A 27,926-nucleotide genomic window follows, 5' to 3' on the forward strand; every position below is an offset into this window, starting at 1 on the left:
GAGCTGATTACCAACCAGCAGTGGCTTCTGGCTCCTTCTACGTCCAACAGGCACTGTGCCTTGTGCCACTTCACACCGCGCTTAGTCTGAGGTCTGTCACAGGTGTCTCTGTGAGGGACAAGATCTCAGCTCTGAATGTGTCAGCAGCTTGCACCAAGTTCCTTCAGGCACTCAGAAAACAGCCTTTTGCCTTAGAAAAGTCTCATTAGTAAGTCACTACCTCTCCTTGGCTTTGAGCACTGCTCAGAGCTGTAGGGAGTTACGGGGGGCTGTAGGTTCTGGGGAACCACAAGGTCAGACCAAGCCAGCCCTTTTACATGTGCATGTAATTCTACTGCGTGTAAGAGTCAGGTATACTTTTTATGGTAAGCAAAGACTCCACACACCTGTGACTGCTGGTCTTTCCACAAAGGATTCAATGCTGGCACTGCTTGGCACGTGCCATTAGAGACAATAGTAGCAGAGTAGTTTGTACCACTCCTCTCTTTCTTATGCTGTTTCATGGAGACCTCAAAGACTTTTGAGTCTTTGCTTTGGATTTCTTGACTTCGATTTGTTCACTTTCTAAGCCTACGCTTATATAAACACAGAGGTTTCACAGTGTAATTATTTTCCAAGATATTTTAGAGTATTTAAGAGATTTATTTTAGATCTGACATCAGCCAAGTCAGAAACACAGTCCTCAACTTTTGGTTATGTTGGAACAGCAATGTTCAAGACAATTGAAGTGATCACAATCTTGGCTGGTTGAAATTAAAAAAAACAAAGGACCTCCCTCTCATCATCAACTGCAGCATCTTTCACAAGTCTTTGTGAACTGACTGTCATACTGGCTGGCTAATTTGTGGTTACTTACATGATGTCAGTAGATGTCAGAGAACAAAGATTATCTACCAAAATCTAGCATTCAGCATTAGGATAAAGTATTCACATCTGGGCGCTTCAGTGTCAGGCAGGTATTAGCAAAGCAGAAAGTTATAAAAAATAAGCGCAGTTTATGGTGGACAGAGCAAAGGCAAGGGAAAGAAAGCATCACATCCATTCATGAACAGGGGTACAAAAAGGTAGTAATCAAATGTGTGCTTCCTGATTGCCCCTTCTCAGATTGCCCCATACTTTTCCCCTCTTCAACATTGTTAGTCTCCTTATGGAGGTCATAAACATATAATGGGATAGATTTCAGGTCCAGACTTCTAGTACTGTGTTAATTAGAGCCTCTTAACATTGCTATTCATTTCCACTCTTCAAATGCTAATAGTAAAACTGCTAAACCCATTCTGGAAAAGGGAATGACAATAGGCAAAAACTTTGTGACTTAAGCAAAATTACCAAATTTTAAAGGAAGCTCATTCCATATAACATAGTATAATGCCAGTAATTAATGAGAGACGTAAAAAGATTTAACTCTAAAAGATAGAAAATTAAATAATTTGTTTCCTATGGGTATATAATGAGATAGTTACCAAGTTCCCATGAGAGAGATAAGCAGATATTAAAAGGTCTTTCCAATACCTGTAATGGCTAAGGGCAACAGCTAATTCAATAGATTCGATCAAAATCACCACTTCTTTCTTTGCTTCTGATTTATTACTTTGGCTGTAGTTAGTCATCACTCATTTTAGTTTGTTTTTCAGCAGTCATAAATTATGCCTCATAAATAAAAAGATACAATCAAGGAAATCATATCAAGCCATCTATAGCCCTGGAGTATATTTTCCCTTGGTACTCACACTAATGTCTTTTTAAAGGATAGCTTGCCATGGTTTTGAATATGTCAGGATCACAATTACTGAGAAGGGTCTTGCAAGAGTGGTGCTGCAAGAGTCTCACTTGTAAATCTGGACACCAACAAATCCAGATTAATATCTATATTTAATTTAATTTAAAAAAAAATCAAGGTTTTGTTGCATCAACACATTTGAATTTAAGATTGTGTTGACAAGAGAAACACACTGCCTGAAGTGGGGCTTAATGAGCAAAATTGCATGGTTTCAAATGGCCCTTTTCCCTATCATGTACCTTCTCTAGGGGAAAGGAAGTATCTCAGCCTGCAAAGGGATATCTAGGGCAGGTATCACCACTTCATCAGTGAAACAATACAGTTATCTCTGCTTTACTTTTCAGAAGCTGAGGTCAAGCTGGTAGTTTGATACAGATGTAGCTTGAGAAAGTCTCTTTAATTTGAAGCAGAAACCTCATAAGAAAAAACAGTCCTACAAACAAAATAAGCAAGTAATGGAAGAAAGAACTACTTTTTTTTTTTTTTAATACACTTCTTTGTAGTGCATCTTTCTGTCAGAGAGATGGGAAGATATGAGGAATTAAAGAATGAAGAGGACCCAGATATGAGTGATATTACAAATGGGTGACTATCCATCACTGGCCAATCAGAAAACAAGTTTTTCCTGATTTTAAACTGCAGAAGTCATTGACCTATTTGTGAGTAACTAATCAGCACAAACTGGAGCTCAGCCAACAATGTGACAGACAGGCTGGTAAACCAAGTGTCTTTCCTGGCATTAGAAAGTGACCAATAGGGCTAACATAGTCTACACCACATGTAGTTGGTCCTTCCCTAGTCTTCATGACTTTGCACACATTTTTTTTTCTCTTTATCTCTCCAAAAGTTAGAATATTATTTGTTTTCTCTTTGAGAGGACCCAATACATATTTACCCTGGTATGTCTCGGGGTACTTCCTAGACCCTTCACTTGGCTGCAGTAACAGGAGGGTGAGAAGGACTCTCCACACACAGGAGGGATGCTGTGCCTCTAACAGTGGTCAGAGGCAGACAGCTCCAGCACTGCAGATCCTGACTTGGTGCATTGAATAGTCATCTTGGAGAATAAACCTCTGCAGGGAGCCGTAAACCTTTCTCAAGAAGGACCATTGCAATTTTCTGTCTTTTACATGTTCTCTGCCTGCCAAATAGAAATAAGGATGTGTCCTAAACCAGGAAGACATTAAGCCATTAATCTAAAGAAGCAGTTTTAAGAACACAATTAAGTGTAATTGTGGAGGAGTGATACTTCATTTGCATGGAAATCACACCATACTGTGACAGCTCTGCTCTGCACTAAATGCCAGAAGTTCCTGCTCAGAAGGGCCTTGTCTTCGCTGAGAAAAATAGGTTTGACTCTATAGACTGCTTGCTGTATGGTAACTTTGCACACCACTTTCAATGATTCCCAAGGGCCTACACACTCTGTTTCAGAAATATTCCAGGAATCAAAGTATTGTGCTTGCAAACTCATTGGGGGATTTACAGGAGATCATGCAACAGCACATGGTTAACAGAGCTGGGGATATCAGGCAGAATTCCAACAAATAACTAAAAGATGCTCTAGAAAATGCAAGTATCTAAATGCACAAGACCAACTGAGGGAGTTTCAAAGATCGAAGTGGTTCTGAGTATGGAAGTAGGCACTGTATGCCACTTAAAAACCCACTGCAAACTAGCAGGTGCTAATATGCTCATGCAGAACTGGCCCTTTAAAATATAAATGTGCTTCCTTGAAGAACAGTGACCTGAACATTTTGGGGGCATAGTCCCTTTTATCAGCATGAGCTTCTAAACTCACGTCATCATTTCTTGAAGTGCAACTTTTGCGCCTGGTTTTACAAAACCTAATATCCAGCTGAAGTTTCCAGGAAAACAAACCAATTAAAAACCAGCAAAACAAAACAACAAAACCCAATGAAAAAAACTCCCAAAAAGCCCAGATTCAAAATTTCAGGTCCAAAGAAGCTATTAGAGCATTGAATTAAATCTCAATATCTCCAAAAATTCTGGAGAGAGTCCCATCACAGCATTTGATTTTATCTGCATTCTGCTGGAGGAAATTCAGTTGCATTTAAAGTTTTATGTCCAGCAAACAAGCCTCAAACACAGAGACAGGAGAATCAATATCCAGTTTAAGTGAAATATAAATCTGTGTTTCATCAGCATAATAGCAAGAGCCAAGCCCTATACTTACGGATAACTTGTCTCACAGGCAAGATATAAATTGTCAACAATGGAGAAGCTCAGAATACATCCCAGAGGACTGCTGCAAGTGACTTAAGCAGAAGACAAACACATGCATTAAAAACCCTCTCATGGTGAAATAAATGGCCACTGGTGAAAAAACCCAAAAATTATTTAGAATTCCAATCAAAAGCTCAGCCTGGTTATGGAGCAGAACCAAGATAAAAAGCTAAGTCTTGAATGCAGCACAATAAAGCACAGGAATCTGATCAAGAGGTTTCTTTTTTTATATGTCACTGCTAAGTCATTAAGAATGTTGGCTGAAGAAAGTCTCTGTGGTATCAACTTCTCAAAAACCAGCTTCTGAGTGAGATAATTAAGTTAGTCCAGCTGAGAACATCCCACAGCCAATATCTACAATGTCTGGCTTGGAGACTTCTTCTTCATCTAAGAAAGATTCCTAACAAGTATGGTTTGGGTCTGCTACCAATGCTTGCTGTCTACTCAGCCCCATCTGCACTTGAATTCACATTCCCCACAGATCCTGCCTAAAGCAGCAAGGAAATCTGGTCTAACAATAGTTCTGCTGACACAGGCTGTACAATTTCTACAATTTGGAGAACTTGATCCAAAATTCATCTGGACACAGCCCTGAGAGCCTGGTCTATCTGGACCTGCCTCAAGCAAGGAGTTAGGCTAGATGGCTTCTGGATGTCCCTTCCAAACTGAATTGAATGACTCTATGACACATGTGCATGCAGCAGCTGGATAAACCAATGTGATAAAGCAAGTTTTTAGTTTAATTCTTCATAGTTTCTGGCTGCTTAAAAGGAAAAGCAATAGCAGTGGAGCAGAGCTACCAAAGAACCTGATCTATACAGTCTGCTCTCATCAAACTTGCAGATGACACTAAACTGGAAGAACCAGTTGATATGCTGAAGGACAGGTCTGCTGGTCAGAAGGCCCTAAAGAATGGGAATTTCAGCAAGACAGATGTAAAGTCCTGCTCCTGGGGAGGATAACTTCTTGCAGCATCACAGGGTCAGCATTATTGATCAACCAGGGAGAACCTCTGCTTCAAAGGACCTAAAGGCAGAAAGCTGACCACAAGCCAGTAGAGTAAGCCAATATCCTGAGCTGTTTAACAAGAGCACAGCCAGACAATTAAAGGAAGTGATTACCTGCCTTTATTTAATGTCTATTTTGTTTTGCCCCCAAAATACCAGAAAGATATTGATAAATTATAGTGAGTTCAGTGGAAGGCCACCAAGACAATCAGGGGTCGGAAAAGTGCCTGTGAGAAGAAACTGTGGGACTTGGGCTTGTCCAGCTTGGGGAAGAGATGGCCTTGGAGGGACTTGATTGCGCTCCCACAGCAGGCTAATGAGAGGGTGGAGCCTATTTCTTTACTGTGGTATATGTTGGGAGGAGACAAGAGAAAGTAGGTGTAAATTCAAGCAGAAAAGTTCAGATTGAACATAACAAAAATTTTTTTTGCAATGTGGACAGTCAGGCAGTGGAGCAGACTGTGTGTAAAGTTACAATCTCTTCCCCAAAGGTTTTCAAGATGCAATTGCATAAAACCCTGCAAAACCTCATCTGACCTCTTTAGTGACCCTGCTTTGGGCAGAAAGTTGGGCTGGACGGCCTCCTGAGAGCCCTTCCAACCTGAATTATCTTGTGATTCTATAAAGCCAATGAGCCTGTAAAAGAAATATATCTCCACCTTGCTTAAGAGGTGGAATGCACTGTTTCAGGTATATATTAAACAAAATGAGAACACTGACCATCAACAGTAAATTCACTTTTGACCCACCAAGAAAATGTGCTTGCCATTCTAATGACTAATTTAAAGAGAAAACAGTCCCTCTCGATGTAAACTGCTTTAAGATCTAAAATTAATCTAAGATCTAAATTAAAAATTAATTCATAATAGATTGGGGGAGGATGGAAGAGGAAAGGGAAAAAATAATGAAAAAAGCTACCTTTTAAGAACTAGAATTTCCCATAACAGAGGCTTGCAGTGGCTGTGGAGGGTACACAAACATTGAATATGTAAGACACACAGGCTACTACTAAGCTAAACAGATGCTGAATGAATATATTGCTTATATGGAGTTATTTTCAGCTTCTCAAGTCTTTAAAATACATTCACAATTATCATTCAGGTTTCACAATGCTATTAACATTAGAATTGAGATATGTATGTTCATTGTAAGTGTAAAGTAAGGTTCTCAAAGTGTACTGAAATCGTAATCAGAGCTGCTAAACAGCTTCAATTCCCACCTGATATTCGTACTCTGTGTAAGGAAGCAACTTGTTGTCTTTGAAGGAGGTTGAAGAACCATTGTAAACGAGTGAGAGGTCTAAATTTATGTGGGCTTGAGTTGTTCGCCTCCTGTAAAGTTCATAGTATAAAATCTTCCCGTTTGGCTGCTTTGGGCCGGTCCACTGGATGGAAGCAGTCGACTGGAAGCCGCCGGCTGTTTGTATCTCAATGAGAGGGGCTGGCTGCGCTGCTGGCGGTGCCTCCAGTGTCTGTGCCCATGCCCACTCACTGGAGGCACAGCCCAGCTCCGTGCAGGCTTGGAGCTGGACTTCATACCTTTGGGAACACAAAGCAGGAGCAAGGTGACTAAAACGCTGCAGATATAAATATAATTCGTGCGTGAGGTCTGGTGGATTTTTTAATTTCTCCTGATCTTTTGGAATTTTTAATAGGCACGCAATTTGTATGAAGACACATTATGTGCTGTGCCTTGTGTACAAAGAGGAAGAACACTGTCTTCTGGGTTTTTATTTGGGTGTGGTTTTGTTTTTTCCAGAGCAGTTAACATCTGCAGGAATGAAGTGATCAAAATAATTTTGATTTTGATGATACAAATCAAAATGATGATTCATTGTAAGAGATGATTTGGATGTCATTTGAGAGCAGTACAGCTCCTCTAATACTCTCGTTGGATTTAGATTAGTTATATGTAAATAGCAGACAAACTTATCAACCATGTAACACACACAAATTATGCCTACACAAATATATAAGGAAAGGTCAGGTAAATAATCAAGAATTAGTGGGGAAAATATTACTTCAGTATCAAGTGTGTTTCTGTAGCAGAGTCTGGTACCCTCTCTTAAGTTTTAGCTTTCACTTAATTGCAAATCATTTGTTTCTAGTTTGAGGGTAAAACATTCCAGTAATTTCAGCTCAGCTTCCCTGTGAATGGGCCAGCTACCATGACTTTGGCCTCCCCACCCGGAGTTTTATCAACTAAAGCCCTATTTATTCTTGACAGCAGATACCACATGAAAGGTACACCAGTATAAGGCTGCAGGTTTTGGAGTCTATAGCAGAGTGCTGAATTACCCCTTCTATTAATTACACTCAAAGTCAACACTATGCACCTCATCAAGATGAGATAAAACTGGTGTTACTGTAAATTTAAAAGAAAAAAAACCCCTGTTTGCTTTTTAGCAAACAACCCCGTGGGTCTGACTATCTGTTTAAACAAGATGGCTGAGCTGCCTGTCAGCCCAATGCACCACCCAACAACATTTATTCAACAAATGGGTTCTTCCAGACTTACGTGCTGTAGGGCTGTAGCTGTGCCACTATGTATGACCGTCTCAGAAAGGAAACATGCGACGCATCAAAGTCAAAAGTCTTCTTTTCTGTTTCACCAGGCTTGTGGATTGAGACCGTGTAGTTTCTAATGTCACCATTTACTTTGATAGGAGGATCCCAGGCCACCAAAATCTCGCTGGAAGACCATGCCTGCAACCTAGGAGGCAACATCCCAGATGGAGCAGAGGGGTTGGTTTTTATCTGAGCTGAGGGGCTGGTGACACTGCCCTGGCTGTTATTTGCTGTGACAGTGTAGCTGTACTCCATGCCTGGTGTTAGGGTGAAATCAAGATACCGAGTTTCCAGACCAGAGTAAACAAGTACACCATCCCTCCTTAGGTCGTAGCTCGTGATTTTGCCATTTGGCTTATCTGGGAGTTTCCACGTGATCTCAATTGACTCCGAGCCCATCACCAGCAGCCTGGGAGCTTCCATATTTAATGGTGGAGCCTCCATGGTCATCACAGGCTGGGATGTGCTAGAGGTGCAGCCCCCAGCAGTACAGGCGACCAATGCAAAATCATACCGTGTGTAAGGCTGTAAGTTAGAGACCAGCATTTGCAAACTTCTTCCAGGATAATACTCTTCATTGCCTAATTTCAATATGTACTTGGTGATATCTCCATTTTGTATTTGGGGAGGTGCCCAGGATGCACTGATTTGAGTGGCACTGACAGCCCGCAGAGACGGGGGGTCCACCAAGGCAGGAGCTGCTTCCAGGGTCCGTATTGCAGCGGGCTCACTGGTAGAGCAGCCCCCCATGGTACAGGCAACCACTGCATAGCTGTACACCGTGTAGGGCAGCAAGTCCTCATCCACATAGCTGAGAGTAGCAGCGTCAAAGCTGAAAGGATAAAGAACATCATTCTTCAGCAGCCTGTACGACTGGAGAATGCCATTGGGCTGTGCCGGGGGCATCCAGGATATCAGCACTTTATGGGGGTTGGCTGACACCACGGATAATCTGGGGACAGCGAGACTTTCTGGGGCAGTTTGACTGGTCTTTGCCACTGTCCAGGAGCTGTCAGTGTAGCCTGCTGCATTCCAGGTGCGTATTTTATATTCATACCTTGTCCATGGCTGTAAACTTTTATCATTATAGGTGAATGTATTGCTTTCAGTGTTATATTCTGTGAAAACAATTTTCTCATCTGTTGCTGCTCCGTGCCCTGCAACAGTCTCTTCTGTGTGTCTGTGAATAACTTCATAGCGAATTATTTTTCCATTCGGATTGATTGGCTGCAACCAGCTCAGTACAACATTGGTGGCATTCACTGCCTGGATTACAGGTGCCATCTGAGACACTGGGGGAGCTTCATCTGTCCAGACTGGCTGGGGTGGAGAGTGAGTGCAGCCTGCTGCATTGCACGCTTCCAGCACGAGCGTGTACAGGGTGTATGGCTCGAGGCGTCGGAAGAGGAACTGGCGAGATAAACCACTGTACTCCAAGTGGTCATCACTGAAAACATTGTAGGTCTGGTGAAGGAAGTAAGAAAAAGGGAAGGGGAGGGAGGGAGGGAGGCAGGCAGGAAGGGAAGGCAGGCAGGCAGAGAAGGTAGGCAGAGAAGGCAGGAAGGAAGGGAGGGAAGGGAGGGAAGTGAGGGAGGGAGGGAGGGAAGGCAGGAAGGAAGGCAGGAAGGAAGGCAGGAAGGAAGGCAGGAAGGCAGGAAGGCAGGAAGGCAGGAAGGCAGGAAGGCAGGCAGGAAGGCAGGCAGGAAGGAAGGCAGGAAGGAAGGCAGGAAGGAAGGCAGGAAGGCAGGAAGGCAGGAAGGCAGGAAGGCAGGCAGGAAGGCAGGCAGGAAGGCAGGCAGGAAGGCAGGCAGGAAGGAAGGCAGGAAGGCAGGAAGGCAGGAAGGCAGGAAGGAAGGCAGGAAGGCAGGAAGGAAGGAAGGCAGGAAGGCAGGAAGGCAGGAAGGCAGGAAGGCAGGAAGGCAGGAAGGAAGGCAGGAAGGCAGGAAGGCAGGAAGGCAGGAAGGCAGGCAGGAAGGCAGGAAGGCAGGAAGGCAGGAAGGCAGGAAGGAAGGCAGGAAGGCAGGAAGGCAGGAAGGCAGGCAGGAAGGCAGGAAGGCAGGAAGGCAGGAAGGCAGGAAGGAAGGCAGGAAGGAAGGAAGGCAGGAAGGAAGGAAGGCAGGAAGGAAGGAAGGCAGGAAGGCAGGAAGGAAGGCAGGAAGGAAGGCAGGAAGGAAGGCAGGAAGGCAGGAAGGCAGGAAGGCAGGAAGGCAGGAAGGAAGGCAGGAAGGCAGGAAGGCAGGAAGGCAGGAAGGCAGGAAGGCAGGAAGGCAGGAAGGCAGGAAGGCAGGAAGGAAGGAAGGAAGGAAGGAAGGAAGGAAGGAAGGAAGGAAGGAAGGAAGGAAGGAAGGAAGGAAGGAAGGAAGGAAGGAAGGAAGGAAGGAAAACAATTTTTGTCAATAATCAGTAGATGAGACCCTTAATCTTTGCAATAGGGTAAGGACTATTAACCAATGATTCAGAATCTTATTCTTGCTAGTAACAATCAGCACACAAACAGATCATTGATACAAAAGGAATGTTTTGATCCAATTTTTGTGATTTTCTTTTTCATTTTGAATGCAGTAATAAATCACTTAGTGACAGTTTTCATTATATTTGATTGTTATCAGGTTTCATTGCAAGGCTCTCTCAGGCCAGCAAAAAGCTTCTCACAGACCAGCTCTAAAGAGTATGACTTAAGGAAAAAAACCTTCAAATAAACCCATCTAGTTTCAAACCTTGCAGATAAAGGTTTACACTCAGTTGAAACCACTGAGCTAAAAGTCCCAAATTTCAGAACAGCATTCTATTAAACCCATGTTTTCTACAAACACATTTTGGTCAAGTCCAATTCTACAATGATTATGTGCTTTCATGTACAGCTTTCTGTGCATTAAATGAACAATTTGGTTTCTGTTTAAATGAAAATTTAGTCACAGCATAGCACAAGAATGTTATTCATTTTAATATAATGACAAGCACAGAGACCTCACAGAGTGTCTTGTGCTTCCATCTTATTTTGAACTATAATGGATTAGATTGAGCCTTTTTCATACAAAAAAAATGTTTTAATTTGATAATCAGCATTTCCCTTCTCTTTTTTAATCAAGTGAACTGTCAAGATGAAGATTACCTTAATCACGCCATTGGGTTGGGAGGGCTCTGACCATTTTAGCAGCAGAGCCCTGCCATTTTCTTTCTTTTCCACTGTGAAGTTGCTCAGGCCACTGGGTGAAGCTTCCAAAGTGCGCACAGATGTCCAGGGGCTTGAAACCTGCCCGGCGTTGTTTACAGCTACGACATGAATATGATATGTTGTGAAAGGTTTCAATCCAAATAAATGAGCCTGATGCTTTGTTCCCTGAAGCAAGAATACAGATGTTTGAGTTAGTTAAAAAAGTAATCAGCATCTGTGGTTTATGTCACTTGGAAAATGAGGCCTCAGCTCTGGGTCACTTCTGACTGCTTTGTGGAATACCCCATCTGGTTACTAGGAATTTTTTTGATGGTTTTTTATGATTGAGCCTCAAAAATAAATTCTTAGGGTTTAAAAAATTATCTCTCATTATGATGGAGCCTTTGGAGTAAATTCCTTGGGAGTCCTCCACACTGAATCTCAGCTAGGACACAACTTACAGGTCATTCATGATGTGTCTGAGCTTGCTCAGTGAAGATGAAGCTTCATGGAATTGGATTCAACCATGTAAAAACCTGTGGTACATGAGTGATGCCTCCCTCTACAGAAATCTTACGCATCTTGTGTGTAAAAGTGACATTTCATAGCCATGCTGTCCTCTTCTAGCTACTCAGGCCATGGTAATCTGGATAAATAATTTGTGAATTCCACTGGGCTCAGCCAGGGCTGCAAGGACCAGGGCTGACCTGCTGCCACACCAGAGCACAGCCCAGCAGAGGGGTATGGTGGGGATGCAGGCTGATGGACATCAGCCATGGCCAGGAGGGGCCACTGGCATCCCAACTCACCCCAAACAGCATCTGACACAGACCTGACACAGCTCAGGCAAGGAGAGCCTCAGCACAAAGTCTGATTTAGGCAGGATAACAAAACAGCCATGTAATTATTTTCAGCAGTCACAAAAGGCACAGCGACCAACAAAGAACAGGGGTAACGTGTTCCCGTAAGAGACTGTACAAATGTGTCTGCTCAGAGAAGCAAAGAAAAAAGTTCAGCTGATCACTGATGTATTTAATCTCATTTTTAGCTGCATTTTGGCGTGAATTATATAGATCACAAGAAAGTGCAGGAATTCAGTTGCCTTCATGTGATAGAAAGAGCTGAAGTCAATTTCCCTGCATCAGTAAGTCGTATTAAGTTGTTAAATGCTAACATTTCCAATTGTTTAATATTTAAACATTTGTTAAGCTATCAGCCTCAGAAACAAATTTTAAAGAAATATTAATTTCTTGTTTAAAATATTAAAAGTTAGATCATAAATATTTAAATAGTTATTTCCTCAAAACAATGAGTTAGTCTTTTAGATAAATATAGCACGGCATTTGAATGACCATTATGAATATTAAATCTAAAGATGCCACAAGTACAGATTATAAACATACTTTTCTGATAAATGATTCCTTTTTTCTGTTAAATAGGGCAAACACTAGCAAGATTAATAATGCAAAAAAGTATAATTCTTTGTTAGGAATTCCCAGTCATCACTGCCAAAAAAGCATAAGCTGAAATGCAAATAGCAATCACCTCAAACAGATTATATATAAAAAAGCTCTGGCTGCTGTGGGACATTTAGAGATATCTTTTGTCATAAGAAACATGGAAATCATGTGGGCTATAAAGCAAAAACATATGTATATTGTCAATAGCAGCACCTGTTCAATTACAGTTTATTTCGGTAGGGAGAATTTCATTCAGCCCCTAGATGGCAATACTATCAAACACTTTTTGTAACATGAGTACTTAATGATTAACAACATGCGTTCAGTCATCCAACATACTCAAGGCAGCCATTAAAAAAATAACAAACCTGATTTCATTATAGATTCTTTTAATAAACATTTATGGCTTAGATCCTTGAAAGTGGAAGCATTTAAACTGCCATAGCCAAAAAACCTATACAGCCGACTGCAAAATTATGAACTGCAGGTTAAAGAACCACGTTTAAATCGAGGCTCATGCTTAGCATAAAAATCTGGCATCAGAAATTATGTTGGCACAAAACATGATTAAAATTAGCTTTACAATTGGATGTAGTCTGTATTAATAGTTTTTACGAGGACAGCTATCTATTAGGTTTTCAAAACAGAACTTTTAAAAGCCTAAAATTTACATTCCATGGTTCGGGGGTGGGGACGGGAGGAAGGGAGCACATAGCATTAAATTACTGCCCCTGAACTGCTACAAGGAGGCTCTCTGAAGGTACAAACACATTATTAAAAACATCAGACAAAAAGAAATGGCTCTGCTTTTTAATGAGATGCATCATTGGGTGGGTTTTTGTGACAGCAATGCTACAAAACACTAGATTTCTATTTTTAAACAGAAAACCAGCTACCAGCACCCTCTACCATTTTCCCACTAAACCCCAAGATTTAATTATTTACAATCCTCACTACACTTTGAAATGAAACAAGGATGGAGGGATTTCCTTGCCTGCAGTTCATCATGTTCTCTGGAGACTGCTAAACCATTCCTTCCAGGGATGACTTTTATCCCTGGCTCCTACAGATACTTCTTGAGGACCAAGCAGTTTACATGTATTTTTGTTTTGTTTGCTTTTGAAGTAAGCTCAGGGGATGTACTCCCAGAATACAGAGCCACACTTTCTCCCACTGCACTGCTGCCATTGCCAGTCATGAATTTGCTCAGCTCAAAGGCTGGTGCTGAAAAGAGTATGGATGGCAGACTCAGTGATTCATTTTAAGAATCACTTTATGTCTTCCCATGACATTTTCAGCCTAGAAATACTGTCCTGCTGGAATGGTCAAATATAAATTGTAAAATACACCTTGCACTATAGCACCATATCTTTGGCTTCAGTGGGCAACGGATCACAGGAACAAAACAGAACTTAAAACAGGCACAGGAACAAAATCACTGTCTGGAATATTCTCCCAGTCTTCCTCTGCAAAGCCATAAACTCATATTTCCCATGTTTACAAGTGCTAACAGTCCAGATTTCATTCACCATTAAAAGAAAACCAACAAAATAAAACTTTAATGTGAACATTAAGATATTTGTAGACTGGCAGACCATGAAATCCAATGGACTTCAAGCCCATGCCCTCCTTTCTCTGTCCCCAGCTGTGAAGCATTCTCACTCCATCAGTCATTAAATTAAGAATATTCCAGCAAACATTTAAGTGTGTACAGTCTCATATTTGTCCTCTATGGCCCTTTCATTCTTTCCATATAAACACTACAGAAATGGACACCTGACAGAGGAGGGAGGTTGTGACAAGCCACTGTGACCTGATTACAAACTGTAGCCCAGAGCCCAGCCTTTGACATGGTCCTTGCTTTTGGCAGCCTGGTCTCTCCCCTGGTGCAGTTCTAGCAGCACCACTACTCCAAATAGGACCTTTGATTTTACTCTGTAAAGTGTTTCACATGCTGCCATTGGCAGCACAAACTGTTAACAGCAACAAATACATTCCTCCACTAATTCCACTCTTCTCACTGTAAATTAGGATAAAAGTTATTTAAAATAAAACCTTGTTTTAACACGTTTTTCCAAACATAAAACAAGAGAACGTGATTCATGAATAATGCATTTGTCAAGATTTGCTTCAGATTGCCTTTTTTATTTGTTTATTTTTTAATTCATGAACACAGAAGTCACTTAAAGTCTGGAAACAAATTAGCATAGTCTTTCATGCCGTTCAAAGGCAGCGGCATCCATAATGCAAGGTGCTTGCCTTCCTTGCTAGCTCTTGGTCCTCCTCCCAGGCATGGGCAAGGCTGTGCAGCCTTCAAGGGTCTGATGATTTTACACTGCCTACTGTGATTGCTTTTGACTACTTGAAGTGCCCCTAAGGTGGCAACAGGGTCAAGAGGTCTTTGTAGGTTGAAAATGATCAAAAATTAGCATTGATCTGTAGCTGTCAATAATACTCTGCACGGGTGGACTCCCTGCACAAATGTTTAAACTGCACACAACTACACAACCTAGTCATCTTTGAATCTATCGATCTGATGAAGCAGCACTTTCCAGGGGTGTCACTCTGGGCTTTTCCTCTTCTTTAAAGGCAGGCCAGCTTACCCAGTTGCCTAGGTCTCAGGGAATGAGTTCAAACTGTGACAGACACATCAGAAGGTCTCTGAAACACTGAAGAGCTGCCCAACAGGCAGCTTGAGTATCTGTCCTTTCTTCAGGGGTAATCATCAAAGCTCAGTAAGTCATCACCAGTCATGTTAAGGTTCGGCTCTGGTTTCTTCCCTCTTCCTATCTTCTCTTTGTACCATAATCTCTACTTGGCAGGTATCTTGTATAGCTGAATAAAAAGCTAGCTTGTTCTTTCTGTGAGCCTCTAACTAAACCCAGTAGCATCAGACACTATCACACTGCTAACTGGAGTAGTGGCACAGGGATCCAAACCAGCTCTTTCATAACCCATGGACAAAACAATGGGAAGGCAGCTCAGTAGAACATCACCTTGTCCAAAGGCAGAGACGGGAAACTCTCCCTGGACAAGGGAGGAGAAAGCTATGGTCTCCTGACAGCCAGAACATCAATCCAACCATTGTCTGACTAAAATTTTCAAATTCTCCATCCAGGAAATCAAACAGATTCCTCCACACGTGACAGAAGCGAGGGGGAATGCTTGGGAAATTATAAAGATACTTGGTTTATCCTCACCTTTGTCGTTATCATTTTATCCAGCTCCCTAAAGTCTAATCCAAACTCATTGCCATTTTCTGCAAAGCACTGGGAGCACTTCTACCTTGACTCTGATGCTCACTTTTATTTCCCAGACTGTTCTGAGCCCTTGCCTGCACCCTAAACATTACACTGAGCTCATATTCACATGCAAACACTAACTTGTCCTCTGGGCTGCCTTCCTTCTCGGGCTTATATCATGCACACTGTGTCTTTTCCATTTAAAAAATCTACTCTGTTCCTAAAGCCTTATGCTCAGATTCACAAGGATATAACTTATGGATACACAAGTAATCTATGAGTCTATTCCTGTAGCAGTGTGGACTGGAATATAAATTATTCCCATGGTGGTACTGAAAAATCTCAAAGGTTAGTCAAACAGAAACCAACATGTTATTCATTTAACCAGAAATTATCTTGCCTACAGGTAACCAGAATTTCCATTTTTACAAGAAACTGATGTTGCACTAGTTATTTTTCTTCCAGTTTGTATAAAAAAATAATTTTAGATTTTTCATTAGATTTTTTTGCAAATTTCACTCTTCAAATTTTACATTTTAAGAATGTAATGACATTCTTAGTAATTCTTAATAATCTAAAATGACTCTGCATGTCATTTTAGAATTTCAAAATTGCCTTTCAACACATATTTTCAAATAATTTTAAATAATGACTTGATTATTTGATATGACCCAACAGGCTTTCAATATCAGCAAAATGTACCACTCAGGTAGTAATTTTTATGGCAAATAAAACCCAAAATAATAAAATTAGGCAAATATTTAAATAAAATGCTTAAGTTTGTAAATCCAGATAGTCCCTTATTAAACCTGAAATAATTTTAAAACATTTTTGCCCAGGGAATGTTCATCCAAATTGTCTTTTGTTGGGATGAAAGGACACTCTTCCCTTCCCAGCCCTGAGATGGATCGCTGCAGTCTTTCCTTCTACAGTGGCTAGGAAATGACATTCAAAAATTCATTACATTTGAACTTGCTTTTCTATAAATAAATGTAGGAAATTTCAGTTTAAAAATGTATTAGAATAAATTCAGTCCACAAAGTAAAGCACATAAAATGGCTTCTTATAAAAACATAAACATTGATTGCATGATCTTAAAACACTGTTTCCTTGAGATTCCTGGCTAAAGTAATGCTTTTCTTTTTTTTTTTTTTATTTTAGCTTCTAAGAATGTTCTTGTAATTTATTTTTAAGACAAATGGTAGTTTTGCCATCAACACCAGAGAACAGAACTTTTCTCTCCTCTGTGACCCCATGTTCTCATCCTTTCCTAACAGCACCATGCTAGCAGCATTTTTAATAAAAACCCTAATCTGCACAACCTGTGTCACTTACTGCAGAACTGAATCATTTCCTATGCAAACTGTCCTACATGGGCTTGTGGGCTGTACTAGGAAGAAACAGAACTAATCTAAATTCAAAATATTCTGCAAACAACAACAATTAATATCTGATATAAAAATACTACATTGCAATTCATTTTTCCTCCTTCTTGGCAGTGCATGCAAGGAACTGTAAATTGCATGTAGCTGAATCCATCTTGTGGAGTTGCTGCCTATTTTCACAGTAGACAGTTCTCTTTTCTGGCACACCTGGGACCTGCTGCAGTCTCACCAGGCATCCAAATCCCTAACTTTGACTTGAAAGCAAAGCAGCACAAAGAAAATTAGGATGCATTGCACATTAAAATGAAGTCAAATAAAATCAAGTTGGCCTTTGGGTAGCAGTACACTTCTAAAACACCAGTGATGTTGCACTTTTGATGAAAAAAACTTAAAGAAACCTCTTTGGGGAAAGTCAACATTGCTATGTCAGTGAGATTCCTCTTCCTCTTCCTCTTCCTCTTCCTCTTCCTCTTCCTCTTCCTCTTCCTCTTCCTCTTCCTCTTCCTCTTCCTCTTCCTCTTCCTCTTCCTCTTCCTCTTCCTCTTCCTCTCCTGTTTTTTTGCCTTTCTCTTATTTTCTCTTTTCTTTCACAATAATTTCTTTAAAATTCATCAAACATCCCCAAATGGCACCTTCTCAAAAATGTATTTCCATCTGTATTTGTCTAATTTCTACTAAGGAATACTGAAACCCAAAAAAGGAGATTTTTTTTTTTTTCTCTGCATGACTAAATAAATCAAATAAACCAAAATATCAATGACATGACATTCCACTGTAGGCACCATCTAGAGGACGATGTCAACATGTTTTCCTAACATTAATATTTTATCTCTAACAACACTCACAAGACCAACTGTATAATAAACCATAGTTTTGCACCTTATTTTTTCCCCCACATTTTTTCACTTTAAACCATATTTATTATGCCTCACAGTTAGAAAGTGAGGTAGAAGGAAATAAGCAGCTCTTTTTATAAACTGGATAGGTGATGGGACAGTTTCCCATAAACATTGGTTTTAGTTCAAAGCTGACATCACTACTTATCCCAAATGGTACTTTTTGCATTCAATAATCATGTTGATTATGAGCAACTAGACTAAACTTCTCTTCAAAATAGGACAGGCTATATCTGAAGAAAAAAAAAAATCTATTTGAGACACAATAGAGCATAACATAAGATACTTGAATCACAACAAAAAACAGTTATGTGTCACCATTGGAAAAATGTGCATATCTTGTATGTCCTGATCTTTAGCTGAGTGGGGCATGCTTTGTGGAGAGCTGGTGGGAGTGAGAGAGGAGAGCAGGTTCATCATCAGCAAAGACTTCATGGTATGTAAAATGCAGCACTATATTAAAGCAATGTCAATTGCTACAGAACTGAGCTGGGAGATTTGTGTGCCATTCCAAACTCACACACCACGTAGTGTGGAATCTGCATAAACACATGAAGGTAATGCAGAATTTGCAATTTGTCTCGGTCACAAGGGGAATAGGAATGAAGCATCTTTCAGATAGAGCTTTATAATCTGGGGTAGAAACACAACTTCAGGGAAGGTAAAAATCTGGGAAAGTCAAATACACAAAGCCTGGTTGGAGTTTGTGCCTCTTCATTACTACTGGTGCACTCATCCAGCTGAACTCTAAGATTATGTTTAACATAAGTACCACATGCAGTGCTCCTGACAAACAATGACTTTCCGTCCACTGTTTGTTAACATTTGGGAGTGGGGTTTCTCTCATGGATTTATTCCATAGTGTTTGTAGATGTGGCAAGAGCAAAAAAAAGCAACCCACTGCTGTTGTCAAACAGCAGCTAGAGCCTAAGGGCTCAAACCTGCAAATGGTAGGGGGTACATCCTTAATATGGAGCATTAGGGGGTTAATGTTATATTTTTTCCTAATGCCATAAACCGTATTTTCCATTTGATATTTTGGCTGATGGCCAGAATCAGAACAAAAAAAAATCTGGACTGCCACATCAGTCTTCTTAGTCTCAATCTTTTATTTATTTATTTATTTATTTATTTATTTATTTATTTATTTATTATTTTTCCTTAATAATGTCCAGAGTGGTAGGAGCTTCATAAACCAATGTAATGAAATAATGAATGTTTTTGTTATCCATAAAAATGGGTAATCTATGTTCATGAACTTCTCAACTCAAGGTATCTTATGGAACTCAGTTTTATTTCGTTGCAGAAAGAATGTGCTTTTCTCATGACCGGATATCTTGGCTTTTGGTTTAATTTGAAGTTTGTTTTCCAAGAATTCACATTGCCCCTATTACATTTTTGACTTCAAATATGTGTGCCATAAGACACCTTCATCTCCTTCCAAATAACATCATGTATGATAATGAGAGGAAAAGAAGCTCTGAACACTGTAAAACCTTTTCCATCTGTTCTTAAAATGACCTGGGTGCAGTTTCTCCAAATTTCTCTTTTCTGTGAAATTTGAAAAACAGACTTTGGGTGTAGTTTTGGTGAATGGAAGACAGAGAGGAAAGGCTCCTTTGTTTTCCCTTATGAAAGCAATTATTTTCAATTTTTGCCTTTGCACAGCTCAACATCCATAACAGGGAAAGAGAAAGGTAAAGAGAAAAAAAGAAGAAAATCTTTAAGGGGACTTGTACAAGGACAGTCTGAATCTTAACACAGATTGCAGGTGAACTCCCACATCAGTTTCCTTAAAAATGCCACTGAATGTCAGCTGTGCTCCATAAAATTAGGACTTTGCAGTTATATATGACTTTTCATCATAGGATCTCACATCATGTTACAAACATTAATTAATTAAGTCCCAGGATATCCCCCTGTGTTCCTGTGTGCAGCTTCAGGAAACTACAATTATTGGTTTAGGTCCTATTTTACACAGGTACAATAGATGTGTCATATTATTGTTAAATACAAGCTTAGTTTATTCCCTTTTCTCAATCATTCTGAGTCCTTGTCTCTCTCACCCAACACATGTGAAAAAAGAGCAGTTCTAACTGCTGCTAAGTAGAGGAAGATAGTACAGCCTCCAGGCAATTCACAGCTTTAAATCCCTGCTTTCTGCCAACACAATGGGAAATAAAAGCAGTGTTTTAAAGGAGACCAAAAGGTTTTTACCTACTATATTTTTATTCCTTTTTCTCTGCCCTGTACTGAACAGTCCTACCTCTTCATTCAAACTTTGTCTGCTCTGTATGTAATCACTTCTGAGAGACATTAAAAGGTAAGCATAAACAATTTACTTGGAGCTACATTATAAAGGCCAAAGTTTAGTCTGAGTATGTGACTGAACTTAAAATGTCACCTTTAAAATGAACTGGGCATTTAAAAAAAATGAAGGACCAAAAAGTTCAAACCCCAATCTCTCAAAAAAAATTTTTCTTCACCAGGTTTTCCATTCCTTTCCTCAATTCTTTATACTTTCTACAGGAAGATACCTGGTCTCCAAGCAGAGACTGGCTGTAAGTAGAGGAAAGTATGCAGGTAGCCATTTGGGAAAGGTGCAGCCCAGTTATGCCAGTATAAGCCAGGAAAAAGAGATTTGCTCTGCACCTTTTTGTATAGAGCAGGCACCATTAGCAGAAGGCCAGAAGCACACAGTGTTAATGCAGGGAGAGATGACTTCTCCCTTTTCCATGCCTGGAGGGAAGCTCAAACCTATTTTCTGAGTATTAGCAGTGAATATTGATCAGACATACATTTGGGTGTACACTTCAGGGACATACTTCTCAGCAACGTACAGCTTCCCAATGAAATACTGAGAGGTTTAGCAGAGATCTGACACTTTCCTTCCAGATCTTTATGGAATGTTCCCTCAGTTTTGGAGTAGTGGATTGCTACAGAGATCCCTGTCGCTTCTGGTTTTAAGAGGTAGTGGATGGCTTCAAATGAGTAGGCTGAAAAGCCCCCATGTCACATGATGGTATAAGGAACACAAATCATGTTTTCCATTGCAGCTGCTATGGACTGCCTGTTGATGAAAATAACAAGGTCCAATAAAGAACAGGTTCTATATTTCTGTGTCCCTCAGCAGATGTGTGTTGCCATATGAAGGCTCGGAATCAACTCCACACTGAGGAAAGGCTTGAAAAGAATACAAGAAATAAGAGTGGTAATGGAGTTTGGTAGAATAACTGGAAGAGAGTCTGCCTTCAGGTTTAAAGCCTTGAAACCAGGTAAACCCAAATGAATGTGGATGAATGAACATCCAGATCCTCCTAGGATCACATGGGTGCAATTCCTTCTTCTTTAAACTTACAGGGCACACTGCTGGAAAAAAAAATCATCTAGACACAGCATATGAAGCTGTGTCTGCAGACTGCCCATTCTCATTTTCCATGCTGTCAGGTGAACACTGAATTCATATACATACACAGAAAAGCAGACAGCTATGCCTGCTGCAGTGGGAACAAGGAAAGCAGCTAGCTAAGCTTCACTCTGAAACGTTAATACCTAAATAAAACAGAGACTTTCATCATGTCCTTTCATTAGTCTCTCCTAGTGTGGGTTGAGTGCCTCAGTGCCAAGCTTCTGCCAAAAGGGAAGAGTCTGAGCTGCTTGTGGCTTTCACCAGCCAGATGAATTAGCTAGGGAAGACATGAAATATATGGAAATACTGAAATATCACTTGAAAACTGAAGCATAACAAATTTAGTTTGGATTCTGCATTTTCTGTGGATATTTAAGTTACTTGGGGAATTAAAATAGATCACGTAAGTTTAGTAAAGAACATATTGTGCCAATTTCTGAAATGAAAATGTCTTTAGAGCCCATTATCGATTCCAGCATATTAAGTTGTAAATCCACTAGTTTCACTGTCTCATCTATTGATTAGCTGCATGTATGCTTGTTATAAATGAGCAATCCAAAGAGAAATGAAATTACCACAATTTAGTCACTTTGGGGCAGACTTGCAAATGTATTTAAGTGCCCAAATATGAGGATAGGAACTATGGGAAAGAGTCACAGTGTTCTCCTACTTTCTGACCCAAACCTTGTGTAGCTTCTATCCTACCTCCTCCCTACACTCTGCACAGAGGGAAGGAGGTGTCTCCGAAGGGAAAGTCTGATGTTTAAGCCTAACCTCTGTTTTGAATGGCCTGCTGGAGAAGCCACATTCTCTCTCATGACAGATTAGACAGACTAGCCTACGTGTGCCATCCAGAGTAAATATATAGAATTCACAGCTGTGATATTTTTTTTTTTCTTAAATTCACTTAAGACTCAAAGAGAAATAAAGGCAGTAACAACATTTTCAATCAGCACACAGCAACTGACCAGACACGTCTGCTCTTGTTTCTTAAAATGAAACACAAAACCATTCATAGCTTCATGAGTTGAATGGCAGCAGCTTCAAAAAACTGTTTAATCAATGTAAGCTTCCATTTGCCTTTTCAAGGATTCTGGATCAGGGTCTTCATAAGCAGAACAAAACTACATGATGAATGTAGAGGTCACCCAACTAGAACAGGGATTTGCTTTAGTTAATCTGAAGCAAATATCTATTTAGTTAATCCTGCAGCAAATGTTCTCCTGATTTCCATGCACAGGCCAGCATGTTGGATACGATCTTCATTCTGAGATTGTGTTACTCAAGTGTGGTTTAAAATTTCCATTAATATCTTCAAACCAAGTATCAATACAGGGGTTTGTTAACAAAGCAAGTCAAGGTGTTGTGCTGCTTCTATACAGGACCAGAAAAACTGCAGTATGATATATTGCAAATTTTTGTCCCCAAAATGTCTTATTTTAAAAGCCGCATGTTCTCAACTCTGTTTTTTCTCGAAGGGCAACTGTATTTGACATCAGGGCAACTAGAGCTCAAACTATTTTGTTACCTGGTGGAAAAGGGTGATGTTTTCTTTCCCATTTGCTCTCAGGGTGTCTATTCAGTCTTTTTAGACCTAGACTTTCCAGTAACATTAAGCACAGCACTTAAATATGTCACTGTCTTAAGCTACAACTATAGCATAAATCTCATGATCTATTGGTACATCATGAGTCTAGCATTTCTAGCACAGACTAGTATTAGAGAAAATCTAAATTATCATCTGTCTTGAACCCCTGAAGAGAAAACAATAAAAAATAATTTTATTATACCATAATGACAAGAATAATACTTCATCTGGGAGAAGATGTCTTCTGACTTCTCATTAATTCTTTTTTAAAGCCTGTTGAAATATAAGAGCTCTGCAAAGTTTCATTCATTTTGTTTGTGCAGTGTAAAGTTTTCTTTATAGCAAAAACACAGAAAATTTATCACTGCAAGGAGTCCACTTCCCTCACTGTCTTGCAATATTAAAGGTGCATTTGCAATTCTGATCTTGAGGGACAATTGTAAACTTGGTGTCTTTTTTTGCAGCCACTAAAGTAGCATCTCCACACTTAATGGAATATTTGTCTCACACTAGGAACTCTGCTCTCGATAGGAAAAAAAAAAATTGATGCATTCAAATCTGCAGGAAGTGGACTTAAAAAAAATACTTGGAGCAAAACAAGTAATGATTTGTGCTATGCCCCAGTAGGTTAACTAAATCCTGGGGCCTCTGTACATCTTCCCATTGCAAATGTACTATTCCTCAGTGTCCTTTTGGCACACAAACAACACACTCCAGGGGTCTCACTGGGATGGATCAAACCCCAGCAGACACATCATTTCCACCTTAAGGTGGTGTGGGCACGGAACTGTTTAGAAGACAAACATGCTGCCATAAAAGAGAAAGATGGAACAGCCATAGATTAGTTCAAAGAAGGCAGCAAAGTCAAAGAGCTTGAGGATGTTGTACTGCAGGTCCAGCTGCTGCTCTTGCACTAGCCATAGGGTGCCTTAACCATCTATGTGGCTGTCTCCCAAAGGTTTGCCTGTGTAGCCACACAGCCCCCATTAATATAAGATCTTTAAAGGACATTACCTGAAGCAGAGTCCTGCCTGTTTTAAGGACTGCAGAACCCTCAGAGTATCTGGAAACAGAAACAAGTTCCTAACAAAAATCTGAAAAACACAGAAACTATTTTCTACTAGACTGTCAGGATGGAAATTCCTGCTTCCTATACCATCATAGTCTCTAACTTAATAGAGTCTTAAGAAGGAAGGCTGGTGAAGGGGGAAAAAAGGGAGGAAGGAACAGTTTCCACAGTTTGGGTTCTAGGAGTAGAACAGCCTCAAGTTGCCAGAGGTTTAACAGGTGATATTTGATATCCTAAAAGCTGTAACATGGCACCTCATAATAAGGTGAGAAACATTTCTCTGAATACACCAGCAACTTTGGATGGGGTTCTTGCAGCAAGCCCTCCACTTCATGGGTAGAAACTTTCTTTCCATGCTCCTATTTTTTCTTGGCACTCATAAAGCAGTTCAACAAGCATATCCTTTCCAAATCATCTGGCCTGTCAGATGCTGATAGAGGGACATCTGTACTAATCTCTCTCTTTCTTTAAGAATGCTAAAGAAACAGACTTGAGAATACAATACAGTTTTTTCATTTAAATAAAATCCATCCATCATGGGTCCTTGTGAGTGGATATTAATACACTTGGATGCTCCAGATCCCAGTTGTCATGCATTTTTGTAACTTTGGTCAGATAAAAAGTTCAAGTTGATGAGAGAAATACTTGTGGTTTATGAGGGGATAAACTCATAAATTAGACTTTGTTTCCTCTTAATAGAGATTATATATGTAAACTATTCCCACATGTTACAAGTAAGTGTTCAGACTACCATCTTCACAAGAGTCTACTATTTTTTGCCTTCCCTTTCTTTGGAAACCAACCAACCAACCACAAATTACGTATGTTTGGATGTTTTCATTCATGATCGTACTGGTACTGAGAAGCAAGGAGGACAAATATAAAGACTGTTGTGAACTTTATTGAATCTGATTAACTGTCTGATTTGGGCTCAATTTAAATTTGTCAAGACTAAAAGTCCCCTGTCATCTTTTCCCTGCTCTACACACAAATGAGATCTTCACACAATTCAGAAACTGTGCTAGGTCTGAAGACAAGTACCAGAGCTGCCTGTCAGTTCCTTCACCGGCCAGCCAGCCCAGCCAGCTAACTCACAATCTCCCTTCCCCTGTCTCTCTGGCATTGCTCAGTTGTGTTTTCAACGTTGTCAAAATGCATTTTGACTGATGTGAAGTTCCAGCAGGAACTGGGTGCCCTTGCAAGGGTGTGGAAGTTGCTGCCTTCAAAGTGGCACAGGAGGAGGGAGCAGCAGCTCTGCTGGCACAGCAGACCCGGAGTGATGAGGGCAAAGAGAGGCAGGGGTGGCAGCAGTGGGGCTTGGGACCCCTTCCAGCACCCTCTGGGGAACACACAGCTCCAAGTGCACATTCCCTGAACCTCTGATGTGCACCCAGGCAGCCTCATCCCAAGCTGGGAACGTGGCTGTGCTAGGCTTTTTTACCAAAAGGGCTGTTTTACCAAAATTTACCAATTTACCAATATGAACTATTAAAATCTGCACATGGTTTAAAGCAGGAGGGGTCAAACTCAATACTCCAAACAGCATTTATTATAAACTTCTGTGATTTTTCCTTTTTGAATGGCCATCTTAGAGTTTTCACTTTACAAACTTAGTAGCTGTATGACTGTTTGCAAAATGGAATCATACTGGCTAATTATTCAATTTATTTAATTACAATTTAATTCCCAACTTGTATGAATCACCAGAATCAGTCAGTAATGCACCTGCTGATGGAATAACCACTTTCATTTTGGTTTTTGCTTTTCAGCTATTTTTAATAAACTAATTTTTAAGAATGCCAACTCTGTTAGTAAAATCTCACAGAGCTTTTGAGCTTTGAAATCATTTCAACACACTACAATTCTCCCAATAATCTGAAAAACAACAGAAAGTCCCATTATAATCCAAAGGAATAAAAAGAACTCTATACGTTGAAAAGAGTCACATTTTAGATTTCTTTTTCATACCCAGTTAACTTCAAATACAGCTACAGTATAATGTGATAGTAAATTCATACCCCTCCATTGTCACCTGTTCAAAATGCATTGGAATATTCAGGGGTTTTTTTTCTGTTTCTAAAGTCTCCATCAGAGCCTGTGTGAGAACTGGAATAAATAAGCAGCCACATTTTCCCATACTGGAAAAGTTCCAGAAGGGAAAGAGCTCTTGACAAAGCTAAAGGAGTTTTCAAGACACTTTCTATTTCCATACTCGTTCTTTTGTATGCTAGGTTGCCTGCCATTATGTTTATGTAATTCTGACAGTGTTCTTAATGACACACTAACAGATTGTAAAACACGCTGCTGGCATTTACTTGTTTTTTATATTTTTAAAACAATGTCCTTCATGTAACAGTAGTTAAGCGCGGCAGAAGGACATCATTAGAGCCATGGTTAAACTGTAATTTACACCATTAGGAAGGCAGGAGCAATTTTTATTGCCTGGCAATTTTCTTGCTGAAATATTTGGACCATATGGCTCAATTTGTGTAATAACCTTAATTTCAGCACCCTTCAGGTCTGCCTCCATCTCCTACGGAATGGTAAAATGCGGTTTAGCAGAAAAGGCAACTGTCTATACTTAGAGAGTTGAGATTAATAACATGTCACGTCCTGTTTTTGGTGAAGGAATTCGAACAGCAGCCAGATGGTATCTCTACAAATAACTGTCAGGGGTCTTGATCTAATCAATACAATGTATTAATACATCTCCCTTCGCTGCTTCTCGAGGGGCTAGCGTGCAACATCTGGAAAGATTGGGGGGACCGCCAAGTAGAAAGCTGATCCTTTTCAGAATCAAACTGAGCCCAATTAATTTTTCATGTATACTTGATAACTGTTTCATAATGAGCTATGCGTCTTGACGGAGTTAGGGTTGGCGGCATGAGCGGCTTGTGCTTCCTATCCCCATTCAGTCCACTTGCAGAAACCAACCCATTAATCAAACTATCTGGCATAAAACTGAAATCTCAGCTCAGCAAGAGATCAATAACCATCCTTAAAAAAAACAAAAAAAACCCACCCAGAACCAGAGCAACAACAAAGACCCCACCACAGAAAAGGGTTTAGTGGGCAAAAGTATCCAGGCATGACATTAGTAATTACTTTAAGAAAAACCAAAACTCAGAGCCATACTCACCTGACAGGCACCTAAACCACAGAATTTAATATTAGCTTCCTGTCAAAAAGTAACATTTAAGTCCATTAAAAATACACTGCCATTCTGCTTTCTAGATACAGAGGCCATCTGGCCCCTATTCACCATAATTGCTATTACAGTCTCAAAAAATAATATTTATATAATGCTGTAAATTAACAGACAGACACCCATTCCCACTCCCAAAGAGCTTTCTGTTGATAAACTCATCTTTTAGCACCATGCAGATATTAGGGTCTTGCTTCCTAAAGAAAGAGGGGGCAAGATTATACATGCATTCCAGGGCTTTTTGTAGAGTCTGAAAAGAGGAGAGAGAGAGGTCACTTGGCAGGCAGAAAATGGGAAACTGCAACAAGCATAGGGGAGATGAGCTTGAATGAGGCTGTGAAGCTGAGTGATGGGAATGGATTCAAAAGGGAGCAGTAAAGAGAAAGGACAGGAGGTCAGCTGAGAATTCTAAACTTATCTTGCATAAGACACCCCACGGCTGTTTGATGAGAATGACTTTGGTGACTGTAGACCTGGATTAGATTCAAATGGAGTCCCCAGTGGTATGAGACTATATGTTATATTACCAATTCCCATGAGTCCTATGGCTTGCTATTGCTGCCTTTTTTTCTTTTTTTTTTTTTTTTTAAAAAAAAAAAAAAAAAGGTAGGATTCTGTGTTTATTAAAATTACCTTTTGCTCGCTAAAACTCCCTAAGAAATCTAAGCATGTGACATAACACTTCTCAGCCAATTTCAATAAAAGACCTTATCTGTGAAGGGAAGGGGGGCTGGAGGGTAGGATGGGGACTAGGGAGTGGCCTTTCTAATTATCAGCTGAAGAATTCCTGTATCTGTAACTGCTGGGCATGACCCTGGGGATTTTAGGAAGCTGCCCTATGACTTCACCAACAAAGAGTGTTATCTTGCAGTTGCCTGATACATCCACTTAAGAATGTTGGTTAAATGTGAATTAAA

The 27,926-nt window shown here is 40.2% G+C and overlaps 1 protein-coding gene across 7 annotated transcripts in view; it reads right to left on the reverse strand.

Annotated features, from left to right (window-relative positions):
• The window catches only part of USH2A (usherin), a 370,627-nt gene that overhangs the window by 17,994 nt on the left and 324,707 nt on the right, over positions 1–27,926 (reverse strand). For all 7 annotated transcript variants that reach the window (XR_015283723.1, XR_015283719.1, XR_015283720.1 and 4 more), the window contains exons 62-64: positions 10,714–10,941; positions 7,552–9,065; positions 6,254–6,572 (exon numbers count right to left, since the gene is read on the reverse strand). Coding sequence is in view for 3 of the 7 variants with exons in the window: in XM_086878670.1 (XP_086734796.1) it covers positions 6,254–6,572; positions 7,552–9,065; positions 10,714–10,941 (2,061 nt within the window). In the remaining 4 variants the exon portion in view is untranslated. The remainder of the gene's footprint in view (positions 1–6,253; positions 6,573–7,551; positions 9,066–10,713; positions 10,942–27,926) is intronic.

Source organism: Cyanistes caeruleus, chromosome 2, assembly GCF_971803275.1.
Source record: "Cyanistes caeruleus chromosome 2, bCyaCae1.hap1.1, whole genome shotgun sequence".
Classification (NCBI taxonomy): domain Eukaryota; kingdom Metazoa; phylum Chordata; class Aves; order Passeriformes; family Paridae; genus Cyanistes; species Cyanistes caeruleus.